Here is a 27710-nt window from a genome sequence, read left to right as displayed (position 1 = left end):
TAAAGAAGGCAATTAAGAATTATTTTCTTTTTCTTTATTTTTTGTTTGTTTTTTTTTAGTTGTTGAAAGAAATTTTTCGCCTCCTCCCCATTTCCCATTTTCCTCCCCCTCCTCCCACACATTGCCCCCTCCCCCACTCCCCCTCCTCCCCCCCCACTCCATTCCTCCTCCCTCTTGAGAATGAAGAGCAGTCCAGATTCCCTGCCCTGCAGGAAGTCCTAGGTCCTCCCACTTCTATCCAGGTCCAGGAGGGTGAGCACCCAAACAGGCTAGGCTCCCACAAAACCAGTTCATGTATTAGGATCGAAACCTAGTGCCATTGTCTTTGGCTTCTCATCAGCCTTCATTGTCCGCCATGTTCAGAAAGTTTGGTTTCATCCCATGCTTATTGGGTCCCAGTCCTGGCCTTGGTGAGCTCCCAATAGATCAGTTCCACTGTCACAGTGGGTGGGTGCACCCCTTGTGGTCCCGACTTCCTTGCTCACGTTCTCCCTCCTTCTGATCCTCATTTGGATCTTAAGAGCTCAGTCCGGTGCTCCTATTTGGGTCTCTATCTCTATCTCGATCCATCGGGGAAAAAAGAAAGAATTATTTTATTTTAAAATGTGAATTTGGGACATTATTTATAAGCACAACTTTTTTGCATATAAATGCTTGACTCTGAGTAGTAGTCATTATCACGTCTGTAAATTTGAGGTTGGGTGTGTGTATATGCCATTATTCTCTGAATGAGTCCTATTTATTGGAGTATAGGTTTTATAAAGCCAAATAAGTTTTAGAGATATAATTGTTAATACATAATCTTGCTATTTCTAGAAGTCAAATAGTTTATTCTCCAAAATGCAAGTTTTTATAACCCACTCAAAGGAGTTTATTCTTTGAACTTGAACAAAAACCTACGCATTGCTAAAATGTTATTAAAAGACCTTTTAAAAAGCGCCAAGAAGTGACTGTATATTTATATTGATTCTCAATAGCAGCAGCAGGAAGAGCACATTGGCAGCTATATTGATTAATTGAAGTTGGAACCAATCCTATCTTTATACATAGATCATATACCAGAAGATAATTAAGAATTGCATTAAGATAATCTTGAGAACCACCATGCTCCATATATTCTGTGGTAGAAAAGCACAGATATATTATATAGAACATAGTCATATGAATTAATTTTAATTGTTACATAAAAGGAAGATTTGTAATTTTTTACTGTAAATTAGTTGAAGACACTATTTATGAGTTATGTGATATGTTCTTTTTGTAAAAATTTCAAAACCTAAACTTGGAATAGTTTTAGAGGACAATATATTACATCTTTGATGAGTCAATGACTTAACTTTCGGGTGAAAATTTTCCAACCGCATACTCAAGACTATCCGAGGCACTATAGATGGTATTCAGAAACTTTGTAGCAGGAGAGGAAAGGCTTTAGCAGGAGTGGGAGATGTCATAGGATAATGGGGGTGCTGTAGAAATGAATATATACATACATGAAATAGAATATATACATGCATGAAATTGTTAAATAATTAAAAACCATTCGCACAAGAGAACAGTACTACACACAAGAGAACGACTACATTTAACTATTTTCATTAAGCTTCTTAATTTCAGTTGTAGGTTCTCATAAAGGTGTAAGAAATAATGTGTTGGAATTTTGTAGAGCATTGACCTGCATTTTCCCCTCTAGAGCAACACCTTGAAATTTTACGATACAATATCATTTTCATTATATTAAAAAATGCATAGGTAAAATAGAGAATAATGTCTTTACTAAGATTCTCTTACTTTGTTATTTTATCATGTCACATTATTTTCTACTTACCTTTATGTTTGACATTCACTGATCATCTCTCTAGTTCACTGCTATTACCATTTCATGCTTGTTATATAGAATCATAGAATATGTAATCTTTTGAGATTAGCTGCTGTAGCCCAACATAATTCTTTGGAGTTTCACTGAGGTGAGTGTATGGATTGATACTTAATTTCTTTTTATTACTGAACATTATTATATGGTATAAATTTGTTATAGTTGTACCATTTGTCAGTTCATAAATTCCAACTGGCCTCTAGTATGTTAAAGATGCTACAAAACTTTATGTGCAGGTTATATCTGGATAAATGTGTATTTCTTTAGAATAAATTTTTAGGTGTGTAACTGATAATTTGTATAGTTGATGTGCTAATTAATTGATTTAGTGGCATATCTTTCAACATTTTATTCTTTTTGTTTTGTTTTGTTTTGGTTTTTTGAGACAGGATTTCTCTGTAGCTTTTGGAACCTGTCCTGGAACTAGCTCCTGTAGACCAGGCTGGCCTCAAACTCATGGAGATCCACTTGTCCCTGCCTCCCTCGTGCTGGAATTAAAGGCATGTGCCACCACCGCCCGGCTGTGTTTCTGCTGTTTAAAGTAATTCTTACATAGTTTTTCAATGTTAGCTATTGGGCCTGAACACACAGCCTTTCAGAGAAAATTATTTGTTTGATAAGTTTGTTATAGTTCCATCTTTCATAGTTGAGGGGAAAAAGCATTGCCCATTGCACTACTCAGTCCAGATGTAACCCCTTACTAAAATTCTGAGGCCTCATCAGAGAGTATTTGTGATCTGACACCTTTGTCTCTTTTATAGGCCTTTTAACTATATTTTTACGTGTGCCTATCAAAGAGTTATAAAAGATTATAAAAGAAATATAAGTGAAATTTTTACACAAATGGTATTGTCATCTCTTATATAAACAAACTAACCACATGCACCTCTCTTGAAATTAGTAACATTTATGGAAGTTTTGCAGAGAACATGATTAGTATTTTTTAAATCAACAACTTGTCATAAACTAACACTGAACGGATAGCTTTTGAAAACACAATGCCATTTATCATAACAACCTTCAGAATGAAATCCTGAAATATAAATCTAATACATTATGAACAGATGTATGAGGAAAACTATAAACTACTGGTGAAATAAAATTAATTAATTGAGAGCTAGCTTATTTTAGTGGATACGTTTGTAATCCCAGGCAAAATATATAGTCTCTATGTATTTGGGGTAGTGGGCATGTGAGAAATCTCTGTATATTCCTTTAAATTTTACTATGAATTTAAGGAAATAAAAAGGTGTTAGGCATTTTTTTGGGGGGGAAGCACAATGATTTCTTTCTGAAATGCTTTGAATACTTTAGATGCAAGTTCTCTTAGTTGATCCAGTGAGCAGCAGTGACAGAGATGTGACTTATTATAGAGCATCGGTGACCAAACATCAACGTCCTCACAAGAGGTTCACGCACTTACGTTTCATCTGTACCTTTCAACTCTTGATTATACCCCAAGGTTTTACCGCTGCATTTGAGAGCTCAAGATAAGCCTTCAACTTGGATTCTCTCTGAAGGTATAATGAGCCGCTCCCAGCTATTTGGCACATCACCCATGTTATTATTATTATTATTTTTAAAAAAGCCTTACAGTGGAATGAGGTTATTTTACTTTAGCAGTTTTCTATTTTATATAGTTTAATTGCATGTTTAAATGAACAGAAGTATATTTGTATCCATATGGCACTAAAGTGTCTTAACTCTAGGGAAGAAAAATAATGTGAATAATGCTTTGAAATGTTTTTCTGTGCCAAAAACAAAGACATAATATTTAAAAAAATTGTCTTTGCACTAAAGCACACCTGACTAGCAAAAGAATGTTTTTGTTGTTTGTTTTTCCCAAATCATGGTCAGTTCCAAAGTTTAATGAAATTGTAGCCAAGTAATAGTTTTATAAACATCACAGCTACTGGGCAGTTAATCTATTGTGGGTTTGCTACTGTGTATTGATCTCATTAACCGTAAGCATATCACATTGCAGAACCATTTAGTCGTCCTTACTCACTGGGGGTTTGGTTCGTGTTAAATGGAAAATCTCTTTAAACTTTTTTGGCATTTTCTAGATTAGATGAATTATGAATTTAATTATTAAAACTAACTTCCTATGTTTTCTGGTATTTATTCTGAGCCACTGCCTTTTTGTAGTAAGTTTTTCTGTGCCCTGAAAAAAAGTTTTTAATTTATGTAGATATTTGAGGCAAATTATATTTTGTGTAAGATGTCATTTTCAGAATACCTAATTTGTTTTTAATTACAAATATTTTACTAATATATCTTGTATTATCCAGAAGAAAGATTGATATATTGTTTGTAAGTTTTTAATTTTTTCTTTCACTCTTCAAAATTGATTAAGAATTTACATACACCAGAAGTAAAATTTAGGTTAAATGCTGTTATTACCCAAAGAGATGTGCAGTTTGCCCGCACTACTCCTTCTCGACATCACTATCTCAATACTCTCTAGGTGCTGAGACCATTTTTTTTTATTAATTAAAGGGAAAGTATTCTAAAGAAGAAACCTGTTTGGTCATTGTGTCACCGGCAGTTGGCTTTCTTACCGCACTCTGTTTTACTCCTCCTCATGAATTTGTCATTTGTCTTTCTGGGTTTTAGAGGATCCTGGACAGTTGTCCTGGAGCCTCTTTTTCATTTGAGGATTTAGGATGCCTCCTCTCCCTCTCCTCCAGGCATTTGACTATTGGGAATTTCTGTTTTGACATTTGTGAATTCTTTGATCAGAGTAGTGGGATCTTTGGTACATGAAGTGTGAAATTTAATTCAGACTGAAATATGGAAGTTAATTTATTTGAAATGAGCATGTTTGGGTCAACGTAAATGTTTAAACTTGCTTTCATTCTTTAATAAAACTACTGTAATTCATTGACTACAAATTTTATTTATGTAAAAGGTTGTATTTGGTTTACTTTTGCCCATGAAGTCATATAAGGCAGAGGATAATTGATTATATGAGATTATCAAATATTGAATTAAGAATTAATGTATTTAAAGCATTTGAACCTCCTTTTTATAGTAATAATATTTTTATATGTTATAGCAAATGTATCTTGAAGGACGGAAAAGTAATTTATGAAAATATTTACAAATGTTTGCTCTCCCAAATCTAAGCTTAAATATAAATTTTGATTATTAGGAAGCCTAAGTAGTCTGTTTTTCAGAGATTTCTGATATATCTTATTGAATACAAAATAATTGAACCTTTACCCAATGAGTTTCCAAAATAGAAGTTATCTTTCCTGCTAGATTTCTTTTAGAATGGATATATTTGGAAATGCATTGAATTGTATTAGTTATTGTGGTTTGAATGAGAATGGCTCCCATAGTCTCATATATTTGAATGCATGGTCCCCAGCTATTGGAATTGTTTGGGAAGTATAAGGAGGCTTGGCCTTGCTGTTTGAAGTTTGTTACTAGGGTTGGGCTTTCAGACGTCTAAAGACTTTTGTGATTCCCAGTGCTTTTTTTCTCTGCCTAATGGTTTTAGATGAAGACATGCGCTTTCAGCTGCTCCTTCCTTCTGTAATCATGCACTCCGACTCTCTGAAACTGGAAGGCAAATTAAACATGTTTTAAAATCACCTTCATTATGGTGTTTTAGCACAGCAAAAAAGTTGCTGAGTTATGAATATTTTGTGTTCTAGAAGGAAAAGTTGTCTCTGAATCTCATTATTCTTATTTTCATAATACAAGATCACTGAAAGGGGGATAAAAGCCTCAATTTAAAGCCAATACAGTCACTCTCATTTTTTTCCTTGGCACAGAGATAGACTGCTTTCACTGTTTTTCCTTTTGTTCTTGTCTTCTACTATTAGGTTAATAGTACTTTTTCTTTTCAGTGTTATGTCCCATTGCTCCTTTTTTCCCCCTATGTATTGGGAGGAAATATATTAGAGAAATTCAGATAACAGAACACAGATTACAGGGCAGATTACGTTGAGTTCAGATTCCATAACTTTGTTAACTATGTGACTACTGCCAATCTTTCCTGTAAGAAAAGGCCCATAGGATAGCTTTGACCTGGTGGGTTTGTTATTAATATTGAACAGTGGTATGGGACAATTCTCTAGTCTGTCAATTATGTTTTAAATAAACCCTGATTAGCTAGTAGCCAGGCAGGAAGTATAGGCGGGACAACCAGACAGGAAGTAGAGGCCGGACAATGAGAACAGGAGAATTCTGGGAAGGAGGAAGCCCAGTCCTGCACAGACACCCAAGAAGGAAGATGTTACTTGCCTTGCTGAAAAAGGTGGCTAGTATATACTAGAATAATGGGCTAATATAAATTATAAGAGTTAACAAGAAGCCCGAGCTAATGGGCCAATCAGTTTATAACTTATGGAGACCTCTGTGTGATTTTCTTTGGGACTAAATGGCTGGGGAACTGGACAGACAGAAACCTCAGTCTACAGAATGGTGCCTAACGTGGGGTGCCAGATGATGGCGTAAGTCACAAAACAGTCTCACACCAGTTTGGAGTTATGATTAATAAAAGGGTTATTTATTTAAAGGGAAAACTTACAGATCACCATCCTAGATAACAGCCCACTGCATGACCAGGAAAGGAGTCCGGTAGCCGGAAGTGGAGTGTGAAGCAAGAAAGCGAGTGCATGGCTGCTGCTGCTTTTTAAAGCAAAAGAGACCACGCCCAAGTGGGCTGGTATCTTAAAGGCTATTGGCTGAAAGAGGGGAAGGGGCTAAACGTTTGTCCATAGGGTTGGGAACACTGTTTAGGGGTTGTTGATTATTACTTGTATTAGAGGGTTGGGGTGAAAACTATGTTTGTTTTGAAAAGGGGGGGGATAGTTATAGTGGGTAATAGATTGAATACTTGTGAGCTGTTATTCATGGATAATTTACATTGGTATAGTTTTTGTATATTGATACAAGTTCAATTTTATTTGTTACTTTTGTTTATTTGTACACCTATACAAAGTTATTTTGTCAGAGTGTATATATGTATGTTATTATCTCTGTTTAAGACATTTTGTGTATTGATATAACCTTTAAGATACATTTTCATATTTCATATTGCATTATATATTACTCCTACTTAGATACTTATATATTGTTTACATTTTGAGGTCATAGCTACTAGAGAAATTCAAATGAAAACTACTTTGGTATTCTTACACTTGTCATAATTGCTAATGTCAATAAAGTAAGTGACAACTCATGTTGTTAAGGATGTGGAGTAAGGAGAACACTCCTCCGTTGCTGGTGAGAATACAAACTTTTATAGCCATTGTGGAAATCAATATGGTGGTTTCTCAGAACACGGGGATTTGATCTACCTCAAGACCCAGTTATACCTCTTATTGGTGTTAAAAACAAGTATGACTTCATGAAATTTAAAGAAAAAGGATGGAACTCAAAAAAATTATCCTGAATGAGGTAATCCAAGAAAGATAAATATCCTATGTATTCCCTTATAAGGGGTTATTAGCCTTTGGGTAAATTATAATCAAGATACAGTCAGTAGACCTAGGTTAGATAAAATGTAGTGGTCTCAGGAAATTACAGGAGATCATACGATCTTCCTGAGAAATCAAATAAGTTTTATTTGATGGAATTTTATTTGGTGGGATAGAGGTGTGAGGGGATAGGATTGTGGTTAATTGGGCATGGGTAGATGGGGTGAGGGAGGGAATGGGGGGAAAGATGGTTGGACTTGGGGCAGCAGTTGCGAGTTGGTATTGAAATTTAATGCAGTAGAAATTTTCTGAAATTTATAATGGTGATCCTGGCCATCTTTTATAGCCAAGTGAGGTTTACAGTGACAGGAATAATTTGTATGCAAATGAATTGTTGGCCAAGTGGGTCCTATTAAAATTGCCAATCAATCAAGGCTGTTCATAAGACAATTGGTTGCACTCTACAAACTGAATGAGGGGCCCCATTGTGGAGGACAACCCACACACAACATGAAGAATTTGAGCTAGTGCCTTTGGAGTCTTCACCTCTTCATTCTAGTTTGTTTGATGTGGGAAGGTCCTTTACAGGCTATCAAAAGAGAAACAAGGATACAAACCCAGACACAAAACCTTTCATCTACCATCTATCATGCCTGCAAAATATATTAGGGCAGTTGTGGCACAGATCTTGTGGGAGTAGCCAGTTAATATATGATTTGACCTAAGGTACACTCCCTGAGAAGGAACTCATACTAGATAGCCTAGAGGCCCACAGTAAACAAACAATACTGGTCTTAAAAAAATAAAATCAACAAAATTTTTCCTAATGATATTCTGTTATAATCACAGATCAGTGCCTTATCCAGTCATCATCAGAGAGACTGCCTCTGGCAGCTGATGGGAACAGATCTTTCCATAGCCAGACATGAGGAGAGACAGTCTAAACTGCACCTCTTCATCAAATCCCTCTCCTCAGAGATTAGGGAATCCTACAGAAGAGGAGGCAGGAAGATTGTAAGAGTTGAAGATGAAGCTGGCCAGTGGTGGCTCATACCTTTAATCCCAACACTCAGAGGCAGAAACAGGTAGGTCTCTGTGAGTTCAAGGCTAGCTTGATCTACAGAGTGAGTTCCAGGACAGGCTTATCAAAGCTACACAAAGAAACCACACCTTGAAGGAAAAAAAAGTCAGAGTGGACCAAGGATACCAGGAGAACAAGGCCCTCCTAAATAAGGCACCTATAAGCTTACAGAGACTGAAACACCACACATGGGGCCTACATGCTTCTGGATATGCAGCCTGTTGCTAAGAGTAATTAGTTTCATATAATCTTCTGTGTATATATTATAGCAATTAGGTTAGTAGTTTTATGGGACTCCAGACTGTGAAAACGAGTGGGTCCCTGACTCTTGTGCTTGCTCTAGAGACTCTTCCTCCTGTTGGGTTACTGTGTCCAACTTCAACATTATGTTTTTCCTTCATCTTATTATATCTTATTATATTTTATTTTGTCATGTTTGGTTGTTTTTACTTAGAAGCCTGTTCTTTTCTCATGAGAGACAGAACGGAAGTTGGTCCTGAGGTGAGTGGAGCTGGGGAAGATCTGGGAGGAGTGAAGATAGGGAAAAGTATAATCAGGATATATTGTCTGAGAAAACAATCCATTCTCAATAAAAGAAAAAATAAATTATATAAAAATAAAACTTCAAGTATGGTTTCTATGGTACATAAAAGCTTGTGGACATTATAAAGTAAAAAACTCAGTGACTATCAGACAAAAGTGATGGGAAGATTGTAAGGTAAGAGCCAAGGTCAGGGAGAAAGTGAGTGAGACAGTATCTTCCAGACATGACAGAGCTCCTGCTTTCACCAGCATACAGCAGTCATGGTTTTCTGGACAAGATGTGCGTGAGATCTAGCCAGTCAGCACTGACGCGTGGCGCCCTAGCACTAGCTGATGGACTTCACAGTTGGTGGTTTCTAGTGCAGAGAGAGACAATCTTGGTAAGCATGTGGGTCTCTGATAAATTGACCATGCTCCCTGCAGTGACTGGTGCCCACCCACATTGGACTCAGTGTTTAAAATATGTTTTAAATGTGAACATAATGTGGCAGAGGATGAGGGATGATGGTTGATTGGGTGGGGGGATGCGGAGATGAGTATAATGTAATACATTGTATGTATGTATCAAACTTCCAATTATGAATGTGTTAAAATAAAAGAAATTCTTCTGTTAAACCAGTATAAGCATGATAATCATCAGTAGAGAACCATATGTGTATATTTATGTAGCTTCGAAATTCTGAAATTTAAAGGAGGTATTAAACATTCTTCCAAACAAACAGATAAGAATATTCAAACTGTAAACTGGTTTATTCTTCATCTAATACAAATATGTGATATCCTCTATCAAATGCTTCTGAAGAAGGCAGCAGAACCTTGAGAAATATACCTTTTGTTTGCTTCAGAAAAGTAACTCATGTCACACTGTACAAGTTAATAAAATTTTCACAAAACATTATTATAATATTCCAGTACTAGCTTTAAGAATTCATTAGGTACCGGGCGGTGGTGGTGCACGCCTTTAATCCCAGCACTTGGGAGGCAGAGGCAGGCATATCTCTGTGAGTTCGAGACCAGCCTGGTCTACAAGAGCTAGTTCCAGGACAGGCTCCAAAAACACAGAGAAACCCTGTCTCGAAAAAAAAAAAAAGGCAAGAATTCATTAGGTAATGGGGAGCCTATGTGGGTAGTTTCTTCATCATCTTTTCAGTCCACAAGAGACACTGTATTATAAGCAAAGCATTTCTGCAGCCCTCACAATTCATACAGTGAACTGCATGAGGTCAACTTGGGTTTTCATTGTATTAGCACTTATATGCAAAGTAATTCCCAAAGTTGATGACAACATGGCTTTAGAAGAAGTGTTTGACACGTATGATCCTTCTTGGAAGACTAGAAACAACATCCAGCTGCAGTTGTACAGTGTCTCATTAAAAACAGTGTAATTGCTTAGGAATTATGTCTCATTTAAAGCAAAAAGTAGCCCCCAAGTAAGAAGCAGCTCTGAAAACAAGAAAAAATGTAATGTAAAGTACCTCTCATCCACAAAGAATCTTGAGTTGCAAATGGTTCCTGCCTGATACTGTAAAGTAGATTACCAATTAACAGAACGAAATTAAGTTTCAAAAAAATTAATCCTAAGTATTTCAGAACTTATAAATTAAATCTTCCATTGAGTTTGTTTTCTGTTGTCATCTATTGCTGGGCATGCAGCCTGTTCCTACCTCATCTCCTTAGTGGGACATCCTTGAAGGAAATTAAATTTTCTCTGCAAGTGATTATTGTTTTGAGGTAGCTTTTGAATTAGGGTAGGTGCATGTGTCCACTTTTCTTTTCAACACTAGGACCCCCACCTGGTGCCTCAGTTTCTGTGAGGTCACTTGTAGCATCAATCCTGGTAATTTAGAGGGACTGGCCTCCATCCTTTCTGATTCTTAGGGAGTTTCTGCCTCCTCTCCAGGGGGTTTCCTAAATTCCTCGAGAAGGGATTTTATGAAAATATCTCATTTAGTGCTGATTATCCCATGGTCTTTCACTCTCTGCATAGTGTTTGCCATGTGTTCCTGGTATTCATTCCCAGCTGCTGCAGGAGGCAGCTTCTCTGATATGGGCTGAGCAGGTACTGAGCAATGAATAGAATGGAATGTCATTAGAGGCCAGTTTGTTTGCTACTGTTTTTGTTTGTTTGTTTAGTTTCTTTTTTGATGTTGTACACTGTACTGACCTGCACATAAGATGCTAGAACATAGAGGTGAAGGTTCTATAAACCTTCTATAGGGGGGAGTAAGGTGGAGATTGCAGAGGGGGAGGCAGTGGGAAATGGATTTGGCATGTAAAATAAGAAAACATAGTTTTTAAAATAAAATAAAAATGAATCTAAAAAAAAGGCAAGGTTTCCGTTGGTTCACAGTTTGAAGAGAGGGTACATCTCAGCAAAGGTGTGCTTAGACAGGAGAGCACCTGTAGTAGTGGTAATGGTATTATGGGGCTGGGCACATTCTGTCTCTAATCAAAAGCAGAGAAAGATGGAGGCTGGCAATCGGTGTCTTTTCTCCTTTCATTCAATCTGCAACTTTAGTCATGAACTGTGCACCTGTATTCAGCATGGATGTTCTAACTTCAGTTAAAACTCTCTGCAACCCCCCTCCCTGATACCTCCAGAGCTCTGTTCCTAGGTGACTCTACATCTGATCAAGTTCACTGCAAGACAAACTTTCACAGCACTGTACTGTTGGCTTCCATTGGGTTGCCTGAAGTGAAGCTTTGGCCTCTTTTCTCTTGTGCCTTTGTCTCCATGCTTGTCTTTGCATTCTTTAAGGAATGTAGGTTAGGCACGTCCTTACTTACAGATCAGTGAGAGTGCTAACATAGTTTTCCTTGGAATTCTGTATTATTAAAAAAGATAAAAAGCTGAGGAATATTTAAAATGTGATATTCCCTTCCTCTTATAAAATCAGAAAGGACTTATGTCTAGGTACATGGTGTGGACCTATAGGTAGGTGGGACCTGGAGGTCTCCCAAGTTTGCCATCCCCATTTATAGGCCAAGTGAGCCCGTCCTTAGCTTTTAACTCCAGACAGAAGCTCTAGAAATGAACCTGTTAGAGTTCAAAGGTGTTTTTGCCCTGCTCCTGCCTCAGTGACAGGCATCTGGTGGGCCTTTCTCCTCAGTATGTTGGTCCTAAGCTGCCTGCCCTGATGTCCAGTTTTCAGGGAAGCTCTGTGTCCTTTGTCCCCAGTTGCTGTTTGAGCCAAGAAAATTGGTGGCTTTCAGTTTGTTCAATATTTTCCCCCTGAGGTCCCAAGTAACTACTTTTGACTCTTATGTACTAGAAGGAAACTGAACATTCCACCATTTCTTATTAAAAAGCAGATCCAATTTTAGAGCCTGTGTAGTCTCTTAACTCTTTTTTTTCAACGTTTAGACACAGTTTTCAGGTAATATTTGAATATTGATGACATTCTAATAGTACTTCATCTTTTACAAACAAATCTTTTCGTGTTTTTTAAACTGTAGACTACAGTCCTGTGTAAACTAGAAGGCTCTGAGTACATTCTGAATGCTTCCTTCCAAATCCTTGATTCAGCTACTACAAAAGATGTTTTCAAACTGAAATGTTTCTCTCTGCCCAAAGAGGTAGAGAGGATGGATGCAGAGGAAAACTTTGCTGTTATTCTCGTTTGTAATTGCTGCTGCCTTTCAAGTTATGGCTATCTCAGTTGCTAACTGCAACCCTGTTGCTACCAGCAGTGGCTTGGCTGCAAGAGCTTCAGCTTGAAGAAATTTTGTTCTCAGGCATCCACTCTTTCAAAGCTATAACAGTAACTTACCTAAATCTCTGTCCCTCAAAAGAATTCAGGATTCAAAGGTTGAGGTGGAAGGAAATCCAGGTCCTCAGAGGCTGAATAGCAAGCTGCTCAGGTAGCTCACATCCTCCTTGTATCTCCTAAAAAGTTCCTGTGTTTCGTTGCCCCTTCTTAAAAAAAAAAAAAAATCCCTCCTCCACCTGGCTCCTCCCTACCACTCCTTGTCAGCTAGTTGCTGACTCAGCCTCCTGGTGTAGGAAGATTTTCTGTGTATGTGTTACTTTCATTGGTTGAATAAAAAAACTGCCTTGGCCTTTGATAGGGCAGCCCTGAGATGGGCAGAGAAGACAAAACAGAATTGAGGAAGAAAGAAAGCAGAGACAGGCAGACATCATGCTTCTCCTACCCAAGACGGACAGTGGTAGACTCATGCTGGTAAGCCACAGTCAAGTGGCGATACATATTAATAGAAGTGGGTTAATCAGGATGTGAGAGTTAGCCAGTAAGAGGCTAGAGCTAACGAGCTAGGCAGTGTTTAAATGAATACAATTTGTGTGTTGTTATTTCGGGTGTAAAGCTAGCCGTGCAGGAGCCGGGCGGGACAAAAAGCAGGCCTGCTCGCCTCATCACTACAGCCTCCTGACCACAGATGAATTTTATTTAATCAGACACACCTTTGCATCATTAAACAAGTGTTCCAGAGCGTACACAAAAGCAACACACCTTAAAATAATAATCTACAACACTTTCCCTTCTTAAAATACACTTAATAGTCAAAGAGAGCTGAAGCCCCATCACAGTGTTCCAGAACTGACTGATGTAACCCATAGGAATGATATCAGACTAGTATGTGACATAATGGTACTCTGTCATGTCCAAAGGGAATTTTCTGGGAAACTGTCCTTAAACAGTTGCCATGTAGTCTATCTCTAAGAGGGCAACTAGGGTAAAGGACAGTATTCTCAGCAGAGCTACCTTGGGCATAGATGGTTTCAGTCTATTCTTCCCTGTTTGTTTTGTAGATAGGAAGTGGTGAGCAAAGGAGAGTGGGCAAGTTAGGTAGTGTATTAGGGGCTTCTAGAGGATTAGAACTGATAGAATGAATTTGAATTTTAAGTAGGGTTTATTGGACTGGCTTATAAGATGTGGTCTAGGTAGTTCAGCAACAGCAGAGAATTGGATGGGTGTTCAGTTCTCATTGGTAGATGTCTCAGCAGTTCCAACCAGGTGCTGGAATTATAGAGGACTCCTGGAGAGCTGGTAATCTTCAGTCTATGGCATAATCGTGAAGAAGGTGTATTTACTCTTGACCCCAGCAACAGGTTAGACAAATGTGCTAGCAAGAATTAGGGAAAGAAGGCAGAAAGCAGTTTTGTAATTCCACATCCTTTTATGTGGGCTGCCAGAGAGTATGGTCCCTGTTTAAGATGGGTATAACATGAGTGCCTGCTTGTTGGGGTTTCTGTCCTGCCCAGTTCCCACAGCCGTTTAGTCCCAAAGAATCACATAGAAGTCTACATAAGTTATCAACTGATTCGTCCATTAGCTAAGGCTTCTTATTAACTCTTATAACTTATATTAGCCCATTATTCTAGTATATGTTAGCCACATGGCTTGGTACCTTTTTCAGTGTGGCAGTCACAGATGGGTCTTCCTGCTTCATCTGATGGAGCAAATCTCTCATAGAGGTTTCCAGAAGCTTAGATTTTAGCTGATTCCACATGGAATCAAGCTGGCAACCAATACTGTCCAACACAGGCAGTATTTCTCTTTTAGTGGATAAATTATTTTATTGTTTGGTTTGTTATAGAATAAATTGCACAGGAGACACCTGTCCTATAGGCCAAATGTAAGCAAATTTAGAATATTTGAATTATAATGTGAATATAAAGAATTATTTCTGGTTCTATAGTATATATTGATATGTTTTAATTTTTAAAAAAATCTTATTTTTTTCTCAAATTATGTTTCAAATATTTGCATGTGAATTTAATTTATTTTGTTGTTCCCTTATCTATAAAGCTACAGTAAAGATGTCAAGCATGTCAAACCAGTCATTTTAGCAAATTTTGTTTAAGTCATTTCTCTTGAAGTGATAGGCCACTGTTGTTATGTTGCTTCATATAAGCTTTTAAGTCTTAATTTACATATTTTCTTTTTGTTTTGTTTTATTTTGTTTTGTTTTCAAGACAGGGTTTCTCTGTGTCATAGCCCTAGCTGTCCTAGAACTAGCTCTTGTAAACCTGGTTGGCTTTGAACTCACAGAGATCCACCTACCTCTGCCTCCCGAAAGCTGGGATTAAAGGCATGCCCCACTGTAGTAATATGGGTGGCCGGGCTGCGTCCCCAACACCCAGGCTGCCTGGCTAGCTTATGCCCTGAAATAACAACTCACAAACTGTATTCATTTAAACACTGCTTGGCCCATTTTTATCTAGCCTCTTCTAGGCTAACTTTTGCACCTGGACTAGCCCATTTCTAATATTCTATGTAGCACAGCTAGGTGCACTTACCGGGAAGATTCTAGCCTAGGTCCATCCTGGGTTGGAGCTGCATTGCTTGTGTCTGCCCAGGAGCCGGGAGCATGGCGTTTCTTCTGAGGCGTCTGCTCCCGCGAGGAGAGCTGTGGAGTCTGAGCTCACCTCCTCTTCCTCCCAGTGTTCTGTTCTGTTTACTCCACCTACCTATCTTCTAACCAGTGAGGGCCAAGCAGTTTATTTTTATTTAACCAATGACCTTCCTCCATCACCCCACCACTGCCAGACTTGAATTTACATGTTTTTGTATTCTTTAGAGTGTATATTGCCACTATCTTCCAGTGAAATTGTAAGGAACATAGTATTAGCTACCACATTAATGTATAGAGATATTTTTAGACTAATAACTAGATCATTTAATGTGTTATATGTTTTGAAATGATTGTTGCCAGTCATTTTTCACATATACCTATGGAACTATTTCTGTAATAAATGAATGTATGTACATAAAAGAGTTTTAAATTCCTTAAGGAAAGCAGGGTAAAGAATCTATTTTAGATTACTGATTGTGACACCAAAGCAATTGACATCTTAATGTTATTTTTAAAACTCATCTTATTTCACAATATTTGACACATGTTATCACTGAAATTAGTATGTGAGATATTTTGCCTACAGGTAACTACAGATGTCATTGGGAGGAGAAACACTCTTAGAATGACCATTCAAACTGCCTGTTAAACATTTGCTCCTATTCCAGGCCTACCTATCTTAAGTCATATATTTTATATTGCTGCTCTATCAAATTACCATTAGTTTTGTGACTAGCAGCAGTACAGATTTATTATCATGTAATTCTATGTATCAAAAGTCCAGTACAAGATGCCAGAGTAAAATGAAGGTTAGAATAATCAATTTTAGGCTACAAAGAATTGATGTCCTGGTTTCTTTGTGTTATTGGCTGAATTCAGTTCCTTGCATAGATCACACTAAACTCTCATGTTTGTATTGGCTGCCAGCTACAGGTGCTCAGAGGACATAGCTCTGGGCCTTCTCTTCTTAAGTTCTAAACCCAGCAAAGCTAGTTGAGTCCTTCCTGCCTGCCATCTCTGCACCACCTCATACTTGTGTAACTCTCCTCTGTAAGAACACAAATGGTTGATTTGACCTATCTCGTTAGTACCACCAGCTCTTTCCTCAAGGTCCGTAACAACCATCACGTGTGCAGGTCTGTTACCATGAAACCTAACACACATTTGTTCAGGAGTTGGGTTGTAGACATCTTTGAGGAGACTCTGTTTCTTGACTCTCATAAACACAGTATTGACTGCACTTGCCATGGCTGGATTGGTTTCCCTTTTCTGCTCATAATGCTTCTTACATACTTTCCTTTCTTGGTGAAACTGGTGTGTAGATTCTAATCCCTTAAGAAATTAACATTAGATATAAGATGTATGGAGAAATTGTAGGAAGAACAGTTTCTAAAATCACTTAAAAGATTCAGAATACTTATTTCCAAAGGAGAAAGTCTTAGGTATTTCCTGTGAATTTTTAAACCTTGTTCAAATCCTCAGTAGCCATCCACAAAGCAGGAGAAGGTAACACATTTCACTACTTAGAAAGATGTAATGTGATGTAAGAACATTAGAAGGAGGAAATCCGAAAAGGTAATTACTTAGAGCAAAATAACTTTCAATAATTTTTCTAAACAAATCTATCTTGATAGTGGATGATATTGTATCTTAATATTTTATTTTTTTCCCTTAGATAATCACAAAATATGTTTATGAGCTCCTGGAAAAGGACTGCAATTTGCAAAAAATCTCTATACCAGTAAGTCAATTTTTTAAAAATGTTTATTCCAAATAAAATGCTTTTTTCATGTACAATGGTTTTCAGTCCAGGAGAAAAGTTTTCTTGTAGGTTAAAGGTGCTCCTATGTTGGTGCTGACAGTTCACTGGCTGTAGGTTGCCTTACCCCGCTGTAGCAGCAGTAGTTTTTACAAAGTAAAATGAATGTTAACGATGAATATGGTGGTTTCCGGTCTGTTTTAACATGATGATAGGGAGAGTTCTTTCTCTTTTACCTTACCTCATTTCACCTAGATGTTTCTCTTTGTGTTATATAAATGAGTGTGATAGGCATTCCTTAACCCTTAAAGTATTGTTTGATTCTTTGAAACTTTTTCATTGAATTGCTTACTTAATTTTATATTTTAATGAGTGTCTTGCCTGCATATATGTTTGTGCACCACCTGCATTCCTGGTGCCTGTATAGGAAGAGAGCATTAGATCTCTGGAGCTGGAATTAATTGTGTGGAGGTGCTAGGGATGGTACTCCACCATCTGGAACAGCAGCCAGTGCTGCTCTTACCACTGAGCCATCTCTTCAGCCCTTATTTCTACACAAAATGTTTTTTTTCTCTACGTTCCTAAAGTCATTCCTGCTTTTTAATACTGCTTGATTCCTCTTTATTAGAAGACTGGGAAATTTTGTAGCCTTTTCTTTTGGAATTAAAAAGGTTTAAGTTGGATGATGGTGACTCATGCCTTTAATCCTAGCACTCTAGAGGCAGAGATGACAGCCAGATCTTTGTGAGTTCAAGGCCATCCTAATCTAGAGAGCTAGTTCTAGGACAAATAGCCCTACACAAAGAAATTCTGTCTCAAAAACAAACCAAAAAAAAAAGGAGAAAGAAAGAAAGAAAGAAAGAAAGAAAGAAAGAAAGAAAGAAAGAAAGAAAAGAAAAGAAAAAGAAGAAAGAAAAGTAGAAAAGTTTGGGATTTTTCTTAGACTCAAATCCTAAATAGAACTTCTGTGATTTTTGTGAGTTTATCATCTACTTTGCTTCCTTCCTTTTCCTTCCTCCAAACACTACAATATACACAGACCCTTCCCTCTTTTTAAATTTATGGCCTTTTTTTCCCTAATTGTTACTGCATATATATATATATATATATATATATATATATATATATATATATATATATATATATATTAACATCGTGAAGTTCAAGCTTTAAAATGAAGAAGTAGTAATCTTATATGTAAAATGTTGTTTGGCGTAGATTAGATAATTTTTTCTGTTTTTCACAATTCTTTTATTTTATGATTGAGTCTAGATGACAATGATATTGACCTATTAAAATAGAAAACTTTGCATATGGATAACTTCTGTGAGCTTTTACATAGATTGTTTAAACATATTGGGTTATGTTACTGAGAAATTAGATTTTATCTTTATTCTTTAGAGTCTCACCTTTGATTGTATAGTTCTACTAAAAAATACTTTTCATTTAATCTTGTAAAGATAACCTCTAGTAATAGATAATAATGTTATTCATCCATTCACTGAACTCAGTAAGTACTTTTTGAAGTCAACTCTTTAACTTGTAGACACTCTTGGTGCTTTTATACTACAGTAATAAAACATTATTGCATGCCATAGACAAGCCATATCTTGTTCTAGTTTGAAGCAGCTTTTTCTTAAAGAAAGCATGGCAGCCTAAATTTTAGCATCCTTTTGAGTGTCAGTATGGCTGTCCAATAGGGGAGTCAGAATTCCTGACTTCAGACCTGCTTTCTTATTCTGTAAAAACTGTACATTGAAGCTGGGAATCTCGGCACATGCCTTTAATCCTAGAACTTGGTGGGTATTCAGACAGATCTGCGTGTGAGTTTGAGGACAGCCTGGTCTTCATATTGAGTTCCAGGCCAGCTGCGGTTACATGGTGAGCCTGAAAGTAAACAAGCAAACAGCTTGTATAAATTTGTTCTTTGTGAAAGTTAAATATTGTCACTTTATTAAGTTTCTGAAGCAGGATTTAGAGAGTGTTAGTTTAATCCATCAATACTGTTCATATTTTGTCCTTTGACAAAAGTATAATATTCCTGGCTCTTTGGAAGCCTTTAAGCATACTCCGGTCTCCAGATTTAGAGCACAATCACTATCGACTATGCTGAGAGTGTTTTATGATAGAATTTCTTTAATTTTCTACAGAGAAAACCTGAAATTAGATAGAGAACTTTGTTCATTTTAAATTTAGTATGTAAAGTAAATAAATTTAGAGAGAGATTCGTGTTATGTAAGGCATGAAATTACTACTTTGTTCATTTTGCTTAATAAATCTTCCCTTATTTTGTAAACTTAAAAAAACCTGCCTTTCCTAAATGATCACTTTATATATAATGTAGAAGTTATTTTTCAATAACTATTACTTTTCCTTGAGTTTTCTTAAGTGTGAATTGACAGCCAGGGTGTTTGTTTTCTTTCTCTCTCTCTTTTTTTTATTAGTTAGTATTTTAATGGGTACTTGGTATTATTTTTTTATTTATTTTTTTTAAGAAAACAAACTATCTTTTTTCAATTTACATAACAATCCCAGTTCCCACTCCTTCCCATCCTCCCATTCCTTCCACTTAATCCCCCACCTCCACCCACCTTCCACTCCTCAGAGAGGGTAAGACACTTTGCTTTGGGGAAGGTCCAAGGCCCTCCCTACTATATCTAGGATGAGCAAGGTATCCATCCAAGGAGAATGGGTTTTCCAAAAATCCAGTATACATGCAGTAGGGATAAATCTTGGTGCCTGTGCCAGTGGCCCCTCAGTCTTTCCAAGCCATACAACTGTCGCCCACATTCAGAGGGTCTAGTTTAGTTGTATGCTGGTTTCTTCCCTGTGGGGCTGGAGTTGGTGAGCTCCCATTAGCTCAGGTAAACTGTTTCAGTGGGTGTCCCTTTTGTGGTCGTGGCCTCTTTGCTCATTTTCTCCCTCCTCCCACTCTTCAACCAGACTTTGGGAGCTCAGCCCAGTGTTCTGCTGCAGGTCTCTGCCTCTGTTTCCATCAGTTGCTGGATGAAGGTCCTATGGTGACATTTAAGATAGTCATCAATCTGACTACCTGACAGGGCCAGTTCGGGAGCCCTCTCCACTGTTTCCTAGGATCTTATCTGGGGTCATCCTTATGGATTCCTGGGAATTTCTCTAGTGCCAGATTTCTTGCTAGCTTCATTTACACAATGGAGTACTACTCAGTGGTAAAATAAACAATAACATCATGAAATTTGCATGCAAATGAATGGAACTAGAAGAAACCATGCTGAATGAGGTAACCCAGATCCAGAAAGATGAGCATGGTATGTACTCACTCATAAGTGAATACTAGCTGTGAAGCAAAGGATTGGGAGCCTATAATCCATTATCCCAGAGAAGCTAAGTAACAAGGAGAACCCTAAGAGAAACATACATATATTCCCTGGGGAAGGGAAAACAGACTAGAGCTCCTGAGAAAATTTGGAGCCTGTGGGGGGAGGGTGGAGAAGGAAAGACAAAGGGGAGAAGGAGGAGAGAAGGGGAGGGATTAGCAGACCTAGAGGGAACTGGATGGTCAGGATGGGGAAGGAAAGAGACAGAGAACAAGAAAATACATACCAGTATGGGGCTAACAAGAAACCTGGGTGTTTGTTTTCTAAGAGAATGTTCTTTTCTACTAAAAGATATTAGCAGATTTTTCCCTGTTAATAAGTAAGTTTTATTTCATAGTCGAAGTAGAGGCTCCCTTCCCCTGCCACGTTTACTGTGACAGCACCTAGGGAAGTAGAAGGAGAATAACAAGCACAGAATGCTCTCAGTTGGGCCATCTCCTGCCCATGGAGGCTGTTAGAGCTGTGAATGGCCTTAATGACTTCTCTATAAAATGTTGTTTTACTTTACTACACACATCTTTTGTGTGAAATACCACTCCTTGTCTCCTTAGAAGACTTCCTCAATGAATTGTTGAACACTAAAGTTTATTTGGTGTTGACCTGGTGGCATGAAAATTAAAGTGTATTGGCATGGCCTTTGTGTTTTTTTTTTTTTTTTAAGGTTTAGCTCAGTTGCTTGTCAGTGTTTGCAGATAAACATCTTTGTTGTAATCATTTTCAAACTATTGAATTAGTGAGGAAAAACTATTTTATTCATACAGATATTTTGTTCTGAAAATTTAGCCCTAACTTATACAGGTGAAATTGTATTTATGACTTTCAGAGTGAGTTTTCTTTTTTTCTTTCCTTTTTTTTTTTTTTTGGTTTTTCAAGACAGAGTTTCTCTGTATCTCTGGAGCCTGTCCTGGAACTAGACCAGGCTGGCCTCGAACTCACAGAGATTCATCTGCCTCTGCCTCCCCAGCGCTGCTGGGATTCGTGAGCCACCACTGCCCTGCCCAGAGTCAGCTTTCTGTTCACTGTGACCAGTGCTGCTCAGTGACTGCTCTCTTACGGCTCTTCTCAGACATTTCTCTGTGCAATGTTTGTCTTCAGTTTTGTCTTCTACTGTATTTCAAATTTCACACATTTTTAATCCCCGTGGGAACATCTTGCCTATAAGGTTAGCACCACACTTCATAGGGCTTATTCTTGGTTAATATGGTTAATGCCATTTCCTCCTCAAGAGCTTGAACAGTGTCTTTCAGGATTCTGAAAGCAAGCCAGCAGAAAGGAAGCTTCTAGCTCATTTCCCCCTGCATTAAGGCTAAGCACATGGCATCCCATCATAGGCTCCGATCCTTAGCTCATGTACCAGGGATAGACCCTCATCCCACTGCCAGGGGCCCCTAAGATAGACCAAGTTTCGCCACTGTCTCTCACATGCAGAGGGCCTAGTTTGGTTTCTTGCAGGCTCCACAGCTGTGGATCTAAAGTTGTGAATTTCCAAGAACTTGGTTCAGCTGTCTCCGTAGATTTCCCTGTCATGATCTTGACCCTCTTACTCATATAATCCCTCTTCCCTCTCTTTGACTGGATTGCTGGTGTTCATTATCAGCCATTTTTAATGTCTTCTTTTGAGAACTCATTATTCAAATCTGTAGCACATTTTAAAATTTATTTATTTTTGTTGAGACTTTCTATAGGTTTTGTGTATTCTAGATATGAATGCTCTGAATTATTTAAATTCTTTTCATTTAAAGGATATCACTACCAATAGTAAGATTCCATATTTCAAAAGTTTGTTCTTTATTTCCTGAGTACCTATAAGATGCTAGGCCCTGAACTAGACCTAGAATGTAGCTAAATATAAATTATGAAATGTTACCGGGCAGTGGTGGTGCACACCTTTAATCCCACCACTTGGGAGGCAGGTAGGTCTCTCTGAGTTCTAGGCCAGCCCGGTCTGTAAGAGCTAGTTCCAGAACAGTCACCAAAGCTACACAGAGAAACCCTGTCTTGAAAAAACAAAATTACAAAACAAAACAAAATGTTAATTTTTCTTAGAATTACTTTGTAGGGGAGAGAGCTGAGGATGAATGAGTGTGCACACACACATGTGCATGCATGCACACATCTATCATCTATGTCTGTCTGTCTGTCTGTCTATCTATCTATCATCTATCTATGAAAGAAAGACTACACTACATTGTCTTTGATTACCATATGTGCTATGAAGGAGAATAAGACAGGGAAAGGGACTAGAGAATTCATGGTAAAACATTTGAATTAATTGTAGACATGGAAGGCGTTACTGAACAATAGTAACTATTCTTAAGCTCAACTCATTCTATTCCTACTAAACCAGTTGCTCTTTGTGTTCTGTTTACACAAATAGCAGAATCAGATGAGACCAATCTTGTTTTAAAAGCAGAGGTTTTTTTTTTTCTATTCCTATGTGTTGTGAATGACTTGAAAAATTTAGAGTTTTAAATTTTATATTGAATTCCAGAGCATTCTGTGGAGTTGTATGTGAGTGCTGTTGTAACTTTGATAATTGTATGAACACTTGTTGTTCCTGCAGTGAACAGTATATACAGTGTGTAGACTGATTTTTTATGTGTGATCTTGTTGGCGGAGGGCATGTGACTAGTTGTCCGTTTTGGTTTTAACCTGGTGTATTTGGCTTCCATTCTGAGTACTGGCCATTACAATGTAGAATACCACAGAGGTTGCTATACATATCTCATAAAAGGTTCAGAAATTGGCTTTTCTTAATATCTCTTTGAAATCTAGCTGCCCACCTGTGTAGTAGTAATCCATAGTAAGTGATACATAGATATGGTGTCAGAATGTACATGTTACTGTTGTGTGTGCCCATGTTTGCAATTTGAATGTTTGCAGTGCTTTGGCTATTTAAATAGCTATATATTTCCAGTTTGAGTTTTCCATTTTCTATCATAGGTGCAATGTGATTTAGTTACAGAATTATAAACTACATGCAGTATAAACCTATAACTTGAGTTTATCTAAATGTAATTTTATCATTTTTGATGGTTATTTATTAGTGACTCCTCAAATGGATTGTGAGTAAATGTGGGTGAAAAAAAGTTACTATATGAACGACAGGAAGATTTTAAAGGTTAATTATTTCAATTTAAGATGGCAATACAATAATAAATATATAATAAGATGTAGGAGTGTATATTTTAATTCTTTTTCATGTATTTTTATATTTAAATCGCTCTTTTGATGCTTGTCCACTGAATATGTAATTGCTAGATTTTCTTGACTATCTTTCTCCTATTTTAATGTTTTTTTAAAAGTTCTATAATAATCATTCAGTAATTTGTAGTAGCCATTAGTTGTTTTCTCATTGTGTGTATGCTTGATCTAGAAACATTTTATTTATTATTTAATTTTTTTTGATTACAGGTAGATGCCACTGAAAGTGAACCAAAGAGTTTTATCTTTATGAGTGAGGATGCTTTGACAAATCCACAGAAACTGATGGTTTTAATTCATGGTAGTGGTGTTGTCAGGGCAGGTCAGTGGGCTAGAAGGCTAATTATTAATGAAGATCTGGACAGTGGCACACAGATACCTTTTATTAAGAGAGCTGTGGATGTAAGTGAAACTTCCTTTGTTTGGGGGGCATTTTATAGTTCTGTTTTATTGCATATTATAATTTGTCTTTTCCAGAAGTATATTCTAAGCATAATCTTATTATTGTCATTATTTACCTTATTTGTGTGATGATCATTATTTTGCAGTAATGTGGGAAAATTTAGGATTGTTGAGCACATAAAGGTTTAAATGTCTTTGAAATGAATACTTTCTTTGTTCATTTTTTAACTGTATGAACTGTGAGTTTAACTATTATAGCATACAGTCATCAACAATGAATACTTGTGACCAGAAACAAAACACGGCTGCTTTACTTTCCTTCTCTAATGAGGGTAGACATTACAGGAAACTTACTGAAATGAATAATCTGTTTGGTGAGGAAAAACAGAATAAGTAAATGTTTTTGGCATTTAAAACGTATTTTGATGCCCACAAATAAAATGTTCTAAGCTTAAAACAAACACGCAGAAGGTAAAAATGTAATATTTCAGAAGTAATTTTTCTAGTCTAGTGTTGTTTTTGTGTTCAGCTGCTTTTCTTATGTCTCTTTCTTAAGTTATAAACAACCAATTATCAAAAAGTATATGTTCCTTTTAGATGCAATGAGAAATATTCATCAGAAAAAATGTCACCTTGTATAAAATATTTAAGGTAAAATGGGTATGTAGAAATAGTATGTGTGTCTGTGTATCCATTTTCTAAAAATGACAATACATCTTATAATTAAAGTTGTATGTCTTGGATACACAACTACAGTGTCACGATAAATATTTGGATGTGTTCAGTTTTCTGTTACCTCAATATCATACTAAGAGTTAAGCCAAATCCTATAGAATACTTTTGTTATAGACTTCCTAAATTGTCAAAATGCTGCATATTGAGTTTCTTAAGTTAATTGATGATCCACTTGTCACAAATGTGTGCTAACTTTAATTGTGATTTTAGAAAAATTGAAGTAAGCTATTACTCTGTTACGAAATCAGGACAATTAAATATTCCGTTAACAAATTGAAGTTTAGATTAAAATAACACAGGAATTAGTTTTTTTTTAACTCTCTTATTTCATGTTAAAGGTAGTAAGCTCTGTGTCCAGTGCCTTCACTTGTGGTTATAATACAGTGAGTGTCTGTATATTTTAGAGAGAACATTATTTGCAAAATATATTTACAGTCCAATAAGTATTTGAAAATTGTAATAAAGAAATCAGGAGCTTGCAGCAGTGACTCCTTGGGGGAAATGTTCCGTGTAATTTTATCACCTGCCCTAGGCTGCCTGCTTTGCCTGTTGTAGAACACTTGTCAATATGATTATCACGTAAAAGCAAATGTAGGAAACTGTGTCTAAAGTCTTGAGCCAGGTATTGCTGGTGCACACCTTTAATTCCAGCTTGTAGGAGGCAGAGGCAGGTGGATCTCTGTGAGTTAAATGCCAACCTGGTTTGCAGATGGAGTTCCAGGACAGTCAGGGCTACAGAGAGAAATCCTGTCTGTGGGGGAAAAAGTCTTTGAGTTAATAGAGAATTGATTTGTGCAGTCCTTTTGAAAAACATGAGGATAGTAGGTCCTTTTTTTTTTCTCTTTTAAGTGGGAATAGTGTTTTAAGTATAACAGTGTTCTTCTGCTTTGATTTCTCTACTTTTCTCAACAATAATAAGCCGTGGTTCTTTGAAAAGAAACAACTGAGTTCTAAATGTATGGCATGTCTAGGCTCTAGGTTTAGATAGTTAAATTCTCATTAGTTTTTAATATGAAATTTATTGTGTGAATTTCATCATCAATTTCTAAGACTATGTATCACTTTCAAATCCAGATACCGTGACTTTTACCATTAATTTTCTTTCCTTGTGACTGCTCTGGGAGAGGGAAGCAGGCAGAGGAAAACCATGAGGAAAAAGGTGCAGCCCCTCCTTAGCTTCAAGCATGCTAGCGCTGCCTTTATTTTCACTGTGTCCTGAAATTTCCCTTTGAGAAAGGTTTCCAGAGTATAGAAAAGGTTAACCATAGTTATTTGGTTTTTTGTTCTACAAGTTTTCATACTGTTGTGGAAGTCAGTTGTAATATTTTGCATGGGAGATATTATCATCTCTATATAGTGTTTATTCTCAATAGATTATTTATATATGATTGGAACTTCTCATTTAGCTCCATATCAATAATTCCTTCTAGCATGGAAGTTATATCTGAGTGGAGCATTTTATTAAAAATACTGTTTTAATATATGGCTCCACTGTGATTGAATTGTGATTGTGAGTTTGGTAACCCAATATTTCTCCAGAATTTCCTGGACTCTATATATATAATTAGAACATGATAGGTGTTCCATCACTTGCATTTAGACCTTGACTATCAATATATATCTTAAGATTTCATCAGGGAAGATGGTACCTGTCGAAAAATCTTGTGTTGGTGCTCATGAGGTTTTCAGGGTTTATGTTTTTAGCGTTTAATAGTCTTCATTGCATAATACATAATCAGCTAAAGAAGTTTATCATATATGTAGTAATTTTAGAATTACTAAGTTTGTTGCTCTTTGGTCTCCACCCCTGTTTTAGGCATTTCTAGTTGTATGTGTAAAGGGGACAAGTAAAGTAGATGGCACTTAAATTATTTAAACCCTGATAAATTTAAAAGAGATCATGTGGTTGAAGGAGATACCTTACTGACTTCCTCCTTGTCCCAGCTTGGCTGATTAAGTTGTATTGTCCAAGAGAACTGGATGTGGGAGGTCTCCAAGGCAGAGATGGGAAATATGAGTTCAAGACTAGTTTGGACTGCATAGTGAGGCCCAGTTTCACAAAATAGCAAAACTGAAGAAATATGTTTTATAAACACTTCAGGACAGTGGTTCTCAACCCTCCTAATGTTCTGACCCTTGTTTTAATACCCCCAACCATAAATCTTTCATTGCTTCTCCATAGTTGTAATTTTGCTACTGTTATGAGTCATAATGTAAACATCTGTGTTTTTAACTGATCTTAGGTAACCCCTGTGAAAGGATCATCTAACCTCCCATGGTGGTCTTGACCCACAGGTTGAGAACTACTGCTTTAAGAGATGTTTAGTGATCGGTAAAGTAAAAATAGTTCATGCTTTAGAATCCTGTTAAGTGTAAATTGCTTTGTCTGATCCTTCTGCCTTTTCATCAGAAGGTCTGACTGGGACCTGAAAATTCTGAGGAGGAGTAGGTTGTGGGATTGACTAGATACAGAGCCCAGATGAAATACTTCCTTCATTAGCATAGCAAGAGGCTATGTTCAAGTCACTTATAAAGATACCTTGGTCTCTGTATCCATCCAGTACACATCCTTTTGTCTACTGCAAATCACTTCTGGAATACATGATTTTTTTTTTTAGGAAATAATAAGGAAAATGCCTCAGTATGTGAAGCTGTTACCTAGATATGGAAATAACCAGGTTTAATTGATGCCTGTGCTCTAGGGTGGCCTGAGGGGGTGGGGGTGGGGGACGGAAAATCCACCAATGTGACCAAGGAACACTGAAGAGGAAGAGGTAAGACCACAGATTATTTTCTGATGAGCAGTTTAAATAGCCTGTGAGAGTGATCTTGACCTTTCCTGGGGAGGGATCAAGGTTTGATAGACTCAGGGGAGGGGGCTTCCAAAAATGGAGGCCAGAGGCTGGGATTATAGATTAGATACTTCTAAATTCTTACCTGCCTTGGCATGAGGCTGAGTTTCTAATGTATAGTCAAGGCAGCATCACTTCTCCAGCTAGTTTCCATAGAC

At 37.1% G+C, this 27710-nt stretch overlaps 1 protein-coding gene across 6 annotated transcripts in view; it reads left to right on the top strand.

The window, feature by feature from the left end:
• The window catches only part of Arb2a (ARB2 cotranscriptional regulator A), a 419074-nt gene that overhangs the window by 97244 nt on the left and 294120 nt on the right, over nucleotides 1–27710 (top strand). For 4 of the 6 annotated variants that reach the window (XM_075976426.1, XM_075976424.1, XM_075976423.1 and 1 more), the window contains 2 exons: nucleotides 16920–16985; nucleotides 23774–23965. The exons of 1 other annotated variant lie outside the window; for it this stretch is intronic. In XM_075976426.1, coding sequence (XP_075832541.1) covers nucleotides 16920–16985; nucleotides 23774–23965 — 258 coding nt within the window. The remainder of the gene's footprint in view (nucleotides 1–16919; nucleotides 16986–23773; nucleotides 23966–27710) is intronic. One more of the 6 variants, XM_075976427.1, reaches the window with a different exon arrangement.

This window comes from Microtus pennsylvanicus, chromosome 6, assembly GCF_037038515.1.
Source record: "Microtus pennsylvanicus isolate mMicPen1 chromosome 6, mMicPen1.hap1, whole genome shotgun sequence".
Lineage (NCBI taxonomy): Eukaryota > Metazoa > Chordata > Mammalia > Rodentia > Cricetidae > Microtus > Microtus pennsylvanicus.
The sequence above is the reverse complement of the archived record's forward strand: the minus strand, read 5'-3'. Positions and strand labels throughout refer to the sequence as shown.